General features: G+C 41.4%; 1 protein-coding gene across 1 annotated transcript in view; it reads left to right on the top strand.

The window, feature by feature from the left end:
* Positions 1-6,667, top strand: part of LOC120046950 (protocadherin-19-like) — a 100,867-nt gene extending 94,200 nt beyond the window's left edge. Inside the window, exon 5 of the mRNA XM_038992501.1 lies at positions 6,573-6,667. Coding sequence (XP_038848429.1) covers positions 6,573-6,667 — 95 coding nt within the window. The remainder of the gene's footprint in view (positions 1-6,572) is intronic.
* Positions 6,668-16,077: the final 9,410 nt, after the last annotated feature.

Here is a 16,077-nt window from a genome sequence, read left to right as displayed (position 1 = left end):
ACTACTACTACTACTACTACTACTACTACGACTAACACTACTACTACGACTAACACTACTACTACGACTAACACTACTACTACGACTAACACTACTACTACGACTACTACTACTACTAACACTACTACTACTAACACTACTACTACTAACACCATTACAACTTCAAGACTAGCAAGCACACCACATTTACTTCAGTAAATGTCCTTTTCTAGTTAGTGCTGTTTTTATTCTCCTCAATAGAATTTATGTTCAAACATAATCCAAATGAACACACCTACTACGCACATGGGAGGTCAAACATGGTAACTGTGCAGGAAGATTATTTCGCTATGACAAAGCTGGAAATATAGTACCACTGACTCAACATTGCCTTCAGGGAAACTACATTCATGGCCAACTTAACGGATCAATTCGGCACACGTATTTTCCTCAATGATGATTTCAGAAATGTTAGCTTATTCAACTATATGAATGCTGAAGTTTTGGAACATACACTAGTGTATGCATTGATAATGTCTGCAAAATTGCAGTTTGGTGATATTAACATGCTTTTGGAATATTGTCAAAGGACCCTTTCAAATAAACATTTATTCTCATCATTCTCTATAGAATATTTTAGAGCTTCAACAAAAAGGCATCAATTATGACGTAAATGATCAGCAGTGACTAAATGTATGACATATTGTCTAAAGATAGGGAAATCCATGGAAAGTGTGAAATGCATTTCTGCTTATCAAGACCTCCTGAATGAAACCATATCTTGATGATGCTTCACCTCCCACACACTGCAGGGACATTTCTCTGAAAATGGCCTTTCATTTTCATTTTTATTTTTTTATTTTTTTTAACCTTTTAACTAGGCAAGTCAGTTAAGAATTTGTTATTTACAATGACGGCCTACCTGTGAACAGTGGGTTAACTGCCTTGTTTAGGAGCAGAACCACAGATTTTTACCTTGTCAGCTCGAGGTTTCGATCCAGCAACCTTTTGGTTACTGGCCCAACACTCTAACCACTAACCACCTGTCGCCACAAATTCATAACGGAACAATTTCCACTTTTCCAAAAAATCTGTCAGTAGGCTTATTGGTCTGACTAACCATTCATTTTTGTCTGTGTATGAGTTATTGGACATACATTCAAAATGGTTGCCTTTCAGCTCAGTATCAAAGTAAATATAATTCACAGTTGACTCAAAGAATGCCTGTGGATTTCAATCAATGACTAAATTAACAGAGAATAAGGGAAAGGAACACACGAGAGAGAGAGAGCAATCAGAGAGGGAGAAGTCAAACTTTTCTGAGTAATGTTTATGTTTAATTTCTGATTGTTTATTTCACTTTTGTTTATCTATTTTACTTGCTTCACATATGTAAACATGTTTCCTGTGCCAATAAAGCCCTTTGAATTGAAATCAGAGCCAGAGAGATGCGAGAGGAGAGAAAGCCAGAGAGTGAGAGGAAGAGATTGGTGACGTGAGGGGCCATGTTAATTTGGGAAAATAAAAAAAACATGTTTAACGGTTCAAAGCATGACTTGCTCGAAGTGTTCAAAACATCTCAATTCAAAGGGCTTTATTGGCAAGGGAAACATGTTTACATTACCAAAGCTGAAGAACATACGCACATCCAGGTAGTTATAGGCAAATTCATGGAAAACAAAAAGGAAAACACTGCTGCTCATGCTCCCAGGTGATATTTATAACAACGTTTGACCCTTTAGGTTTTCATCAGGCATCCATATCCCAGGTGGGGGTGGAAGGTCCTATATATAGGGTCAGTACTCAGTGACATCACTTCCTGAAACAGGAGGTAAAAAATGTATAACATAGTTTCACAATATTAACATTCAATGTATCAAAATATATGATCATACACAAGGAATGTGATCAATATTTACAGTAATATGCATACACATACAATATTCAATTAGAATTATAAAAAAACACAATTTGGACATATTGAAACTATAAAAACAGTTTCAAGTCAAACTCCTCGTTAAGGCCAAGAGGAGACAGTGTGTTGAGGCTGTCGATCCAGAAAGATTTCCTTTGAAGAAGTTTCCTCTCAAGGGTGGAAACGTTATAAATAAATATCACCTGGGAGCATGAGCAGCAGTGTGCAGTGTTTTCCTTTGTTTTCCAAACATGTTTACATTGCCAAAGCAAGTGAAATAGATAAACATGAACACTAAACATTACCCTCACAAAAGTTCCAAAGGAATAGAGATTTCAAATGACATATTATGTATGTACAGTGTTGTAACAATGTGCAAATATACTTAACAAAAATATAAACGCCACGTGACAATTTCAACGATTTTATTGAGTTAGTTCATATGAGGAAATCAGTCAATTGAAGTAAATTCATTAGACCCTAATCTATGGATTTCACTTGACTGGGCAGGGGTGCAACCATAGGTGGGCCTGGTTGGGCATGGGCCCACACACTAGGGAGTCATCCCAGCCAATCAGAATGAGTTTTCACCGCAAAAGGGCTTTATTACAGACAGAAATACTCCTCCGTTTCATCAGCTGTCCGGGTGGCTGGTCTCAGACAAACCCGCAGGTGAGGAAGCCAGATGTGGAGATCCTGGGCTAGCGTGGTTACATGTGGTCTGCGGTTGTGAGGCGTCTTGAACGTCCTGCCAAATTCAGCTTATGGTAGAGAAATGAACATTAAATTCTCTGGCAACAGCTCTGGTGGACATTCCTGCAGTCAGCATGCCAATTGCATGCTCCCTCAAAACTTGAGACAGACATCTGTGGCATTGTGTTGTGTCACAAAATTACACATTTTAGTGGCCTTTTATCGTCTCCAGCACAAGGTGCACCTGTGTAATGATAATGCTGGATTATCTTGGCAAAGGAGAAATGCTCACTAATAAGGATGTAAACAAAATTGTGCACAACATTTTAGAGAGAAGCGTTTTGTGCGTTATTATTTCAGCTCATGAAACATTGGACTAACACTTTACATGTTGCGTTTTACATTTTTGCTCAGTGTAGTATCGTGAGGTCCAAGACAATTCCCAGCCCTAACGAATAATAAGAATAAGTATGAACAGTTTCTAAAGTTGTGCTTTGCATTCAGCAAACAAACCTTAATAAAACTGGGTCTTTATGGAAGCTGTTCTTGAAAGGAAGCTTCAAACCACAGACCACTGTAGTCACATACTCAGGTGGTGGCTTTGTTGCAGCTACTATGTATGTGTCATTTAGGAACACCACATCATGATCTGAAGTGTGGGCTGTTGGGTGGATGCTTCTCTCCACGATCCACAATTTTATTCCAGGTGCCCACTCATTTGCGTCACTCAGTTGTACCTGAAACTTGGTGTGTAGGTCAGCTGTCCTGTCCCTTTTTGAAAGCGTTAGCACATTTTAAGGCATTAGAAAGTTGTGAGATTTAACCCTTTGGGCCATAACTTGAAGCAAAGAAGGGTAACAAATGCTTAGAATTAATTCAATTTCAATGGAGAAACCTGAGGCGATGTGGCTGTAGGCCAGGGCTCTCTAACCCTGTTCCTGGAGAACTACCGACCGTTTTCCAAAGAACTGAGTCGCTTTCAACAAGGGAAATAGTTTGCGAACGTTAGCAAAAAATCTGAGAAGGCATTGTGCGTCGAACATAAGTGTCTGTTTTGGGTCGAATTTGCCGCTACAAGTAATTGTGACCATGTAGACTTTCTATTAATCCCCACAAAAATGTGCAATTTGACCTTTCACCATAACAGTTTGGAATGTTCATTCAAATCATCCTGAAATTGTTACTAGAGGACACGTTCGCCACAAAGGAAAGCCTTGAACACATCTCTGGCAAGACCTACAATCAAAGCCTTGACCTTTGCGAAAGCCTTACCTTCGCGACTTGGTATGGGTAGTAAGGATATTGACAACCCGAAGGGACTAACTCATTCTTTCTAGCCTTGCAAATTAAAGATCCAATGCAGCCATTTTATATCAATATTAAATCATTTCTGGGTAACAATTAGGCACCTTACTGTGATTGTATTAAATTAAAATAGTCAAAAATTAACATATTATATCTTAGCAAAATTTAATTTCTCAAGCAATAATTTAGCTTGTACTGTCTGGGAGTGGTCTGAGAGGGTCCTAATTGAGGGCAGGGTTCTCACCAAATAATTTAAGAGGGACAATGCACCACCTTGTGGACTGGCTGCGCCACTGTTATTTGTTCTAATTGAATCCTTTAGATTTGCATGAAATGTCAGTTATAGGTGTTCAAAAAAGCAAAAATCTCCAGGCTGCGAGGGATGTGTAACCTGAAAACTAACTGTTATTGGCAGAGAGGAGGGAAAACTGTCTTTGTTATTGGTATATTAACTTATAGGTCCAAATCCCACCCAGCCAAACTGAACTTTCAGGTGGTCTTTTCAAATAGCTAAAAGTGCATTATAATAACTTTTGCCTTGAGAAAGTATTCACACCGCTTGACTTTTTCCACATTTTGTTGTCACAGCCTGAATGAATTTAAAATGGCTTAAATTGATATTTTGTGTCAGTTGCCTACACTCAATACCCCATTATGTCAAAGTGGAATTACATTTTTACAAATTAATAAAAAATGAAAAGCTGAAATGTCTTGAGTCAATAAGTATTCAACCCCTTATGGCAAGCTTAAATAAATTCAGGATTAAAAATGTGCTTAACAAGTCACATAATAAGTTGCATGTGTGTGCAATAATAGTGTTTAACATGAATTTTGAATGACTACCTCATCTCTGTACCCCACACAATTATTTGTAAGGTCCCTAAGTCGAGCAGTGAATTTGAAACACATATTCAACCACAAAGTCACTTTACCCCTACCTATGTGTACAAATTACCTCAACTAACCTGTACCCCCTGTATATAGCCTCATTATTGTTATTTTGTTGTTACTTATTTATTTTTTTTACATTCGTTTTTAGTACATTTTCTAAACCAACAATGCAGTTTTAAGAAAATAGTTAAGGTCTTGTAAGTAAGCATTTCACGGTAAGATCTACACCTGTTTTATTTGGCGCATGTGACAAATACAATTCGATTTGATTTTAAAGACCAGGGAGGTTATCCAATGTCTCACAAAGAAGGGGACCTATTGGTAGCTTTTTTTTTACGCATCTAACATTGAATATCCCTTTGAGCATGGTGAAGTTATTAATAACATTTTGGATGGTGTATCGATACACCCAGTCACTACAAAGATGCAGGTGTTCTTCTGAACTTCATTGCCGGAGAGGAAGGAAACTGCTCAGGGATTTCACCATGAGGCCAAAGGTGATTTTAAAACAGTTACAGAGTTTAATGTTTGTGGTAGGTGAAAACTGAAGATGGATCAGCAACATTGTTGTTACGCCACAATAGTAACCTAAATGACCTAAATAAGCAACTAAAATAAATCAAATAAAAATAAATGTACTATGTCTTGAATACAAAGGGTTATGTTTGGGGCAAATCCAACAAAACACATCACTGAGTACCACTCTTAATATTTTCCAGCATGGTGTTGGCTGCATCAGGTTATGGGTATGCTTGTCATTGGCAAGGACTAAGGAGATTTTTAGGATGAAAAAACTGAATAGAGCTAAGCAGGCAAAATCCGAGAGGAAAACCTGGTTCAGTCTGCTTTCCAACAGACACTGGGAGACATTCACCTTTCAGCAGTACAATAACCTAAAAAACAAGGCCAAATATACGGGGGGCGGCAGGTAGCCTAGTGGTTAGAGTGTTGGACTAGTAACCGAAAGGTTGCAAGGTTGAATCCTCGAGCTGACAAGGTAAAAATCTGTCGTTCTGCCCCTGAACAAGGCAGTTAACCCACTGTTCCTCATTGGAAATAAGAATTTGTTCTTAACTGACTTGCCTAGTTAAAAATAAATAATAAATACACTGGGGTTGCTTACCAAGATGAGTTAGATTTTCAAGTAGATTAAAGTAAAAACTGGCAAGACTTGAAAATGGCTGTCTAGCCATGATCAACAACCGCTTGAAGAATTAGAACAAATGATGTGCAAATATTGTACAATCCCAGTGTGCAAAGCCAAAGGTGATTTCCTACATGTGTTGACTCAGGGGTGTGAATACTTATGTAAATGAGATATTTCTGTATTCCATTTTCAATACATTTGCAAAAAAATGTCATTTGTCATTGTGGGGTATTATGTGTAGAAAGGTGAATTGTTTTTATTTAATATATTTTGAATTCAGGCTGTAAAACAACAATATCTGAAATAAGTCAAGGGGTAGGAATACTTTCTGAAGGCACTGTATCTACCTCAAATACCTTGTACCCCTGTATATAGCTCCATTCTTGTGTATTTTATTCCTTGTGTTAATATTTTTATAATAATTTAACTCTGAATCGTTGGAAAGGGCTCGTAAGCAAGCATTTCACGGTAAAGTCTACAACCGTTAAATTTAGCGCATGTGGCAAATAACATTTGATAACCCAGTAAAATCACGTTTTTGACTGCACTGCCCCTTTAAAGAAGGTTCAATACCGCAGCTTTTGCAGAATGTCCGTTTTAGTTTAAAAAAAAATGTAATCTTTCACATTGTGATGTGTGTAGCGATATCTGACTACAATGGGAGTTCTGCACTAGCCAACAAGGAAAAACCCACCATCTCCAACCACCACAACCTGTCCCACTGCAGAGACCACTAGGGGTTTACCAAAACCACTGACACCTGCTTGTCAGCCTTCCAAAATGTTGTGGCATGTTAGACATACTTCTGTGGTTGAATCGAGAATGTTTTTCATTGCTGCAAAAGGAAACTATTTGTTCTGTCAGGTGTACTGTTATGAGACAGGGAAACGAGGCCAGAGATGATGCTTGTGCAAGTTGACTTTCTTCTGCTCATCACAGGACCCTCAGTTGACACTAAATTTAGTTGACACTAAATATCCCCTTCTATTGACCCCTAGTTTGATTACAGTAGTATGTTTGAAAACCCACTAGCAGACATGGGGCACACTTGATAGAGATTGACGATGTTCTGTTTCTCTTGAACCCCCCCCCCCCCCCCCCCCCCCAAGGCTGGGAAGTCCTGTGTTGTCAAGGTAGCTCAAAACCATGCTGCACCTGTTAGTGTGAGAACTGACAGGAAAATATTGGTTAACCTTGTTGCATGAGGTGAAGTTCATGTTTACTTTATATGCATACATTGGAAACCTTAGTAGCACGTTGTAAAACATTTGACACAGTCAATGGGTTTACGCTGTACAGGCTAAATGAGGAGCAGCTATACCCCTCAGATGTCACTGGTGTTAAAGATTCCACTCATCAAAACATCTCTGCACACAGTGCATTAATCTGTCAAATTTATTCGGGCATTTTCTTTTTTTTCTTTTCGTGACTTTTTTAAATCTTCATTTACAGGACGAGCTCATATGGCCCTTGCCTTTTGGGTCTCGTCCTGTTAGAGAGGTGAACCCTGCTGAACAACACCCACAACGCAGGGTCTGGCTACTAAAGGTCTTCACAAGTCCAAAAAGTTTGATCTGTCCCAAAATGGATCCGTGGCTTTGCTACCCTACCCAATTTCAATAAATGAATTTGTAAAAGACAGACCTGTTCTGAATGGAATCGAGAACAGTCAGACCCATTCTGAAAAGGCCCGTAGAAAAAGAATCTTGCCAGTTCGGATGTGAAAGACCCGTTCCGATCAAAGAGTAGAAAAAGAGGGCGAAAGAAACCTACCAGGCGCTGCCAGCGCCATCAATAAGCTAGTGTTATTGGCCAAATTATCCACAGTTACGTGTCCTTAAACTGCCTATACATGTTTTTTAAATATACACTACCATTCAAAAGTTTGGGGTCACTTAGAAATGTCCTTGTTTTTGAAAGAAAAGCACATTTTTTGTCCATTAAAATAACATCAAATTGATCAGAAATACAGTGTAGACATTGTTAATGTTGTAAATGACTATTGTAGCTGGTAACGGCTGATTTTTAATGGAATATCTACATAGGCTTACAGAGGCTCATTATCAGCAACCATCACTCCTGTGTTCCAATGGCACTTTGTGTTAGCTAATCCAAGTTTATCATTCTAAAAGGCTAATTGATCATTAGAAAACCCTTTTGCAATTATGTTAGCACAGCTGAAAACTGTTGTTCTGATTAAAGAAGCAATAAAACTGGCCTTCTTTAGACTAGTTGAGTATCTGGAGCATCAGCATTTGTGGGTTCAATTACAGGCTCAAAATGGCCAGAAACAAAGACCTTTCTTCTGAAACTCGTCAGTCTATTCTTGTTCTGAGAAATGAAGGCGATTCCATGCGATAAATTGCCAAGAAACTGAAGATCTCTTACAATGCTGTTAACTACTCCCTTCACAGAACAGCGCAAACTGTCTCTAACCAGAATAGAAAGTGGAGAGGGAGGCCCCGGTGCACAACTGAGCAAGAGGACAAGTACATTAGAGTGTCTAGTTTGAGAACCAGACGCCTTACAAGTCCTCAACTGGCAGCTTCATTAAATAGTACCCGCAAAACACCAGTCTCAACGTCAACAGTGAAGATGCGACTCCGGGTTGCTGGCCTTCTAGGCAGATTTGCAAAGAAAACGCCATATCTCAGACTGGCCAATAAAAATAAAAGATTAAGATGGGCAAAAGAACACAGACACTGGACAGAGGAACTCTGCCTATAAGGCCATTATCCCGGAGTCGCCTCTTCACTGTTGACATTGAGACTGCAATTAATGTATTGTTTAGTGTTGTGTTGTGGCTTTGCTGTCATGCATCCCACATCTTTTTTGTTTGCACCACCAATATTTACATGCTAAAATCGACACTGAAACAATGACAGCAATAGGCTAATGCTATTTATTTTAAAACGGGCCTAATTTAAACCAAACTAAATAAAGCACAACATTTCTAAGACAGTTTGAACTTAATGTATCAGCAAAATATAACAAAACACTTTTTGCACATATAAAGAACTGGTTTAGATTCTCAAATCGGCCTACAATAATGATATACAATAATAATAACAAAGGATGATAAATATGAAAATACATTTTTTTAAATTTAAATTATTGCATCAAACCTGAATTACGAGTTGCACAGACAGTCCATTTGGCCGCGCCAGCGTTAATCTCATCTTTGTCCACTAAAACTTGTCTCCGAAGACATTCCCCTTGTCGGCTTCACTATACTCTTTCTCTAACTTTCGTTTTACTTCAACGAGAAATGCCTCTATCTTCACAATCAACAGTAGCCTAGGCCAAGGCTCCTTTCACTTGCTCTCTCTTGCTCTCCTCAGCAGTGGGTGCACCTGACGTGAGCAGCCGGAGAATGTTTCAGCTGGACGTAAGCTATATATTTTATGGTGTTACAATTGGCTGACACAGGTAACAAGCTTGCACAGTTCTCATCGACTCACATACATTAAATTAACAGAAGACGGGTCCAGTCGGTAAATCAATTTTAATTGCACATACTCTAGGCTCTTGACAATTATATCAGACCCGATCCCGCTTGTTGTTTCAGTATGATATGTCGGAATAAAGACAGACACCAATGTCAAGTTCAATAGCCTTGTTAAGCCTTGTACAAATCCCTACGCGTGGAGTCTGGGGAACAGTGTAGCTAGTCGATTACCTATCAACTAGACTCCGTAACATCATCCTTTTCAATAGAAAGTGCAAACATAACGGCATAACATTGAGTTCTTAACAGTCAAGTCATAACAATTGAAAAGCATGACATTTTCTTTTTACTTCAGTTGTCATCTTCCTTTTTTTAAACATTTTTTATTTTTTATTAACAGACAACAAGTTAAGTCTCTTGCTTACAGAGTAAGCCTGTCCGGTGGCTTGCACAGCCGACCCACCCGTGAGTAAGTATTGGCTCTGACAGGGGTAGGATTAGGGCCACGAGCTGGAGAGTTTGGTGGGGTAGAAGCTTCACCTTCAGTTGGCTCATGTCTCAATTCTGCACCCCTTACCCTTAGGCCTGGACTGTGATCCAGCTCATCTAGGTGAGTGTATGGCATGTTCTGGTTTGTCTGCTCTGCTACGCGCAGATCCACCCGATTGCGACGATAGAGGGAGCCACCAACATCCACCAGGTAAGAACGTGGTGCAACTCTCTGTAGGCATGTGCCCAGCCTCCAAAGTCCTGTGTGGTCTCCCGGCAGCGGTTTCATCCTTATAGTTTCACCCACCTCCAGCTCTGGTAGGTCTCGAGCAGTCCAGTCGTAGAAGCACTTAGCGAGCTGCTTTCTGTGACGCAGTTTGTCCGTGACGCCAACCATGACGCAGGGCTCAAGTAGCTTGTTAGCTACGGGGATAGTAGTCTTCAGACGTCTGGACAGAAGGCGTTGTGCTGGGCTGCTGTCCATGTTTTCGGTGGGTGTGTTCCTCCACTGTAAGATCGCTTTCCATGGGTCGTTGCTGTCGCGCAAGGCCCTGCTTAACAGGTTTTTTGCAATCTTGACAGCTGATTCTGCCTTGCCATTTGCTTTTGGGTGTCTTGGAGATGAGGTCACGTGGTCAAACTCCCATTCTGAGGCGAAACGCTTGAACTGTGCAGTGAATTGTGGGCCATTGTCCGTGATTACCTTGTCAGGCTGACCTTGCCTTGCAAACTGCGCCTTGCAGCGCTTTATGACCGTCTCTGCAGACAAGTCAGGGAGCAGTTCAATTTCCCAAAAGTCAGAGTAATGATCAACAATGAGAAGATAGTCCTTTTGTCTGTGGCTGAATAAGTCCATGCTGATGATTTGCCAGGCCCTTGTGGGCAGTTCGTGTGACATCATGGTTTCCTTTTGCTGTTCATGAGCGTACTCGTTGCATGTGGTACAGTTGCTGACAAAGTCTTTAATTTCTGCTTGCATGTTTGGCCAGTATAATGTTTCACGAGCCTGGCGGTAGCATGCGTCACCTCCAACGTGACTGGAGTGTATGCGGGTAAGCATCTCTGGACGTAGTGATTTGGGAATAATGACCTTCTGACCTCTGAACAAGATGCCATTTTGCACACTGATCTCATCTCGAAAGGTCCAGTATTCTCTCACTGTGAAAGGTGTCTCCTCTTTCAGATATGGCCAACCTGCGAGAGCCATGGACTTCAGTGACTGTAGGTGTTCGTCCTTGTCAGTATGTTGCCTGATCTGGGCTAGGCGGTGATCTGTGACGTTTAAGTAGTCTGCCTGACTGATCTGTTGAACATCTTGTTGTTCCTGCTGTAGCGAACAGATGGCCTGCCGCTGATAGGTAGTGCCTCTACCTGTACATTGTGCTGTTGCCCTGCTCAGTGTGTCGCTGATGTACATCTCAGGTCCTGGCTTGTAAATGACCTTCAGGCTGTAGTTTTGCAGAGTCAGGAGCATGCTTTGAAGCCTCTTGGGTGCGTTGAGGAGAGGTTTACTGAATATGGCAATGAGTGGTTTGTGGTCAGTTTCAGCGGTGACCAGCTCTCGACCATATAAGTAGTGATGGAATTGCTGGCAGGAGAAGACGATGCTGAGGCACTCTTTCTCAATTTGTGCATAGTTTTGTTCGGTGGGGGTGAGCGCTCTGGAGGCAAACGCACCGGGCTGGCCTTCCTGCATAAGGCAGCATCCAAGTCCCCTTTGGCTGGAGTCGCTCTGGATTGTGACAGGCTTCGGGACGTCGTAGTAGCGCAACACTGGCATGGATGAAGCCAGAGATTTCATCTCCTGCACTGCGGCCTCGTGCTTGGGTAGCCAGTGCCATGGTGTGTCCTGGGTCGAATCTCTGAATTTCGGGTCTGTTGGACCAGTGAAGACCTCTAAAGCCTTGTTCACACTACAGGCCTTCATGCTCAATTCAGTTTTTTTCCCCCAAATCCATTCTGGAATAATGATTGTCCAAACAGCAAGTTACAAGTGACCAATTCAGGTTTGTGTGTGTTCAGACAGCAGTCATTTGGTGACATGGCTACGCTAGTTGTCATAGTAACAAGGGGTGTGTGCGCAATGGTGTAAGCTGATTTGTGGTACTCGTGCTTCCTATCACTCAGAAGTTATGTAGCAAGCTAAGGTGACAATGCCTGCCATAGATGTTTCACAGTTGCTTTGAATGTTCAAAATCATAATGGTAAGAACACTTTAAATAAAGCCTCAATGGACAAATTTATCCAACTTTCAAAACGAGTCATTTTTGGCTAGCCACAGGACTCGACTAGCTAGCTAGGTATTTATTATCTTTCTTGTACATTCACTAATTTGTTTGTAAACAATAAACAAGCTAGTTAGCTACCTCGTATTCTTGTCAAACTGTTAACAGAGTAGCTAGTAAGATATGCCAAATAAGTCTGAAAACCACTTGAGGACAAATCAGATTTGACCGTTCAGACACAAGTTGCATGGCCAGGAATCAGATTTGTATCTGACTGAAATGTGTCTTGAAATATCTGATTCCATGTGCGTTTTGACAGTTCAGACTGTAGGAAAAATAACAGATTCGAATCAGATATGCAAAAAAATTGGACTTGAGTCACTTCAATCTGCCAATGTGAACAGGGCTTTACTCTCCTCTCTCAGCTCAACAGTTCACTGGCTTTAGGAATTATAACGCCACCTACTGCTGAAGAGAGGAACAACCATTATTTAGGCAATTCGATGCTTGATATCCATTGGTGAATTGGGCTATTTCAAAAGCACAGAGTTAAAGGTCAATTTCACCCTGGCTCGGCAACGGTATATAGTCATTGCTATATCAACAACATTATGTTTTTGTCATAAACATGAACCACAAAGTCCAGCATTCATAGCGAATGCAGATACCACCCCGCTAGATGCCCACAAACTTGCAGAATTGCTTACTTCGATTGACCAACACGCAGTAATCTCAGAATTTCTCTAGGCAAGATGTTTTTGAAAACGTTTGTTTTTCACTAATGTTTATCATGCCCATGTGGTGTTGAAAATATAAACACAACATGTAAAGTGTTAGTCCCATGTTTCATGAGCTGAAATAAAAGATCTTAGAAATGTTCCATATGCACAAAAAGCTTATATCTCTAAAATGTTGTGAACAAATTTGTTTACATCCCTGTTAGTAAGCATTTCCCCTTTGCCAGGATAATCCATCCACCTGACAGGTGTGGGATATCAAGAAGCTGATTAAACAGCATGATCATGACACAGGTGCACCTTCTGCTGGGGACAATAAAAGGCCACTCTAAAATGTCCAGTTTTGTCACACAACGAATGTGCAATTGGCATGCTGACTGCAGGAATGGCCACCAGAGCTGTTACTATAAACTGCCTCCAACTTAATTTTAGAGAATTTGGTAGTACATCCAACTGGCCTCACAACCGCAGACCACGTGTAACCCGCCAGCCCAGGACCTCCACAAGCGGCTTCTTCACCTGTGCGATTGTCTGAGACCAGCCACCCAGACAGATGATGAAACTGTGGGTTCGCACAACCGAAGAATTTCTGCACAAACTGTCAGAAACCATCTCAGGGAAGCTCATCTGCTAGTCGTCCTCACCAGGGTTTTGACCTGACTGCAGTTCGGTGTCTTAACCGACTTCAGTGGACAAATGCTCACCTTCGATGGCCACTGTCACACTGGAGAAGTGTGCTCTTCACGGATTAATCCCTGTTTCAGCTGTACCAGGGCAGATGGCAGACAGCGTGTATGGCGTCAATGTGGGTGAGCGGTTTTCCGATGTCAATGTTGTGAACAGAGTGTCCCCATGGTGGAGGTGGGGTTATGGTACAGGCAGGCATCAACTACAGACAATGAACACAAATGCCTTTTACCAATAGCAATTTGAATGCACAGAGATAGCATGACGAGATCCCGAGGCCCACCATCACATGTTTCAGCAAGATAATTCATGTCCCTATGTCACAAGGATCTGTACACAATGTGAGCATGTTTGGGATACTCTGGATCAACATATACAGCAGTGTGTTCCTTGAATTCTAAATAAATCACAGACAGTGTCAACAGCAAAGCACCATCACACCTCCTCCTCCAATGCTTTCATGGTGGGAACCACACATGCAGAGATCATCTGTTCACCTGCTCTGCGTCTCACAAAGACACAGAGATTGGAACCAGAAATCTCAAATTAGGACTCATCAGACCAGAGGACAGATTTCCATCGGTCTAATGTCCATTGCTCGTGTTTCTTGGCCCAAGCAAGTCTCTTCTTCTTATTGGTGTCCTTTAGTAGTGGTTTCTTTGCAGCAATTCGACCATGAAGGCCTGATTCACGTAGTCTCATCTAAACAGTTGATGTTGAGATGTGTCTGTTACTTGAACTCTGAAGCATTTATTTGGGCTGCAATTTCTAAGGCTGGTAACTCAAATTAATTTATTAATTTAACTTTGGGTCTTCCTTTCCTGTGGCGGTCCTCATGGGAGCCAATTTAATCATAGCGCTTGATGACTGAACTTGAAGAAACTTTAAAAGTTCTTTAAATGTTCCGGATTAACTGACCTTCATGTCTTAAAAGTAATGATTGACTGTCATTTCGCTTTGCTTATTTGAGCTGTTCTTGACATAATATGGACTTGGTCTTTTACCAAATAGGGCTATCTTCTGTATACCACCACCAAATTAACTTTAAACCTCATGAAGCTGGTTGAGAGAATGCCAAGAGTGTGCAAAGCTGTCATCAAGGCAAAGGTTGGCTACTTTGAAAAATCTAAAATATATTTTGATTTGTTTAACACTTTATTGGTTGCTGCTATATGTGTTATTTCCATAGTTTTGATGTCTTCACTATATTTCTACAATGTAGAAAATAGTAAAAATAAAGAAAAATCCTTGAATGTGTAGGTGTGTCCAGACTTTTGACTGGTACTGTAGTTCTCAATCAGGTTAAAGCCTTTACCAACAAGGGCTTGTTGCCCTATGTCCATTCCACAAACAGTGTGAAATGGTAACACCACAACCATGTCTTTCCAGGAGACGTGCAGTACCAGTAAACCTAAACAGTTGGTGGTTAAGGTATACGAGCCCTACACCACTTCTGGCAGTCTTATCCAGCTGGCCGGACACTGCAGACAGGACAAGACCATTTATGAGACTCCTGTTTCCACAAATCAAGGACGAAGACGTTATCGCCAAGCTAAGGTTGGTCAAAATTCTCTGTGCTACACCAAACTGTACCTATGCTGGGGGCCTCCCGGGTGGCGCAGTGGTCTGTGCAAGCTGTGCCACCAGAGATTCTGGGTTCGAGCCCAGGCTCTGTCGCAGCCGGCCGCGACCGGGAGGTCCATGGGGCGACGCACAATTAGCCCAGCGTCGTCTGGGTTAGGGAGGGTTTGGCCTGCAGGGATATCCTTGTCTCATCGCGCACTAGCGACTCCTGTGGCGGGCCGGGCGCAGTGCAGGCTGACCAGGTCGCCAGGTGTACGGTGTTTCCTCCGACACATTGGTGCTGCTGGGTTCCGGGTTGGATGTGCGTTGCGTCAAGAAGCAGTGTGGCTAGGTTGGGTTGTGTTTCGGAGGACGCATGGCTCTCGACCTTCGCCTCTCCCGAGTCCGTACGGGAGTTGCAGCGATGAGACAAGACTGTAACTACTACCAATTAGATACCATGAAATTGGGGAGAAAAAAGGGGGTAAAAAAACTGTACCTATCCTGTAACTCGCAGTAATGTATACCACAAATATTTGGTTAAATCACATTATCTGGTGATCTACAATCTGTAGATAAGAGAACTGGTGATCAGCGAGGTGGTCATGATGAAATTGCCATTCACAAAGAAACACAGTAAGAAAATACATTATGATCAGTGTGGTAAAGTTCAGGGAACAGCTGTGGGAGGAGTGTTGTCATGATCAAACTGCCATTCGGCTCCTCTTGAATCATCTGCTTGAAATCCAACATAATGTCCAATCCATTGAGAGGGATACAGATCTGCTGCAATGATGCACGCAAGCAAAGGAATTCTGTTTCTCTCAATCTAGAATCCACTCCAAAAAGAAGCCCAGGCACCACACAGTATTGTCTGCATGACAATTTTTTTAAATTATACTCTATTGTCCAGTTTGAATGACAGTTGTTCTGTGCCAGCATAACATCAACAGGCACAGACATTATATTTAGAACAAATATTTTATAGTAAAACTAGC

This window comes from Salvelinus namaycush, chromosome 5 (genome assembly GCF_016432855.1).
Source record: "Salvelinus namaycush isolate Seneca chromosome 5, SaNama_1.0, whole genome shotgun sequence".
In the NCBI taxonomy this organism is placed as follows: domain Eukaryota; kingdom Metazoa; phylum Chordata; class Actinopteri; order Salmoniformes; family Salmonidae; genus Salvelinus; species Salvelinus namaycush.
The sequence above is the reverse complement of the archived record's forward strand: the minus strand, read 5'-3'. Positions and strand labels throughout refer to the sequence as shown.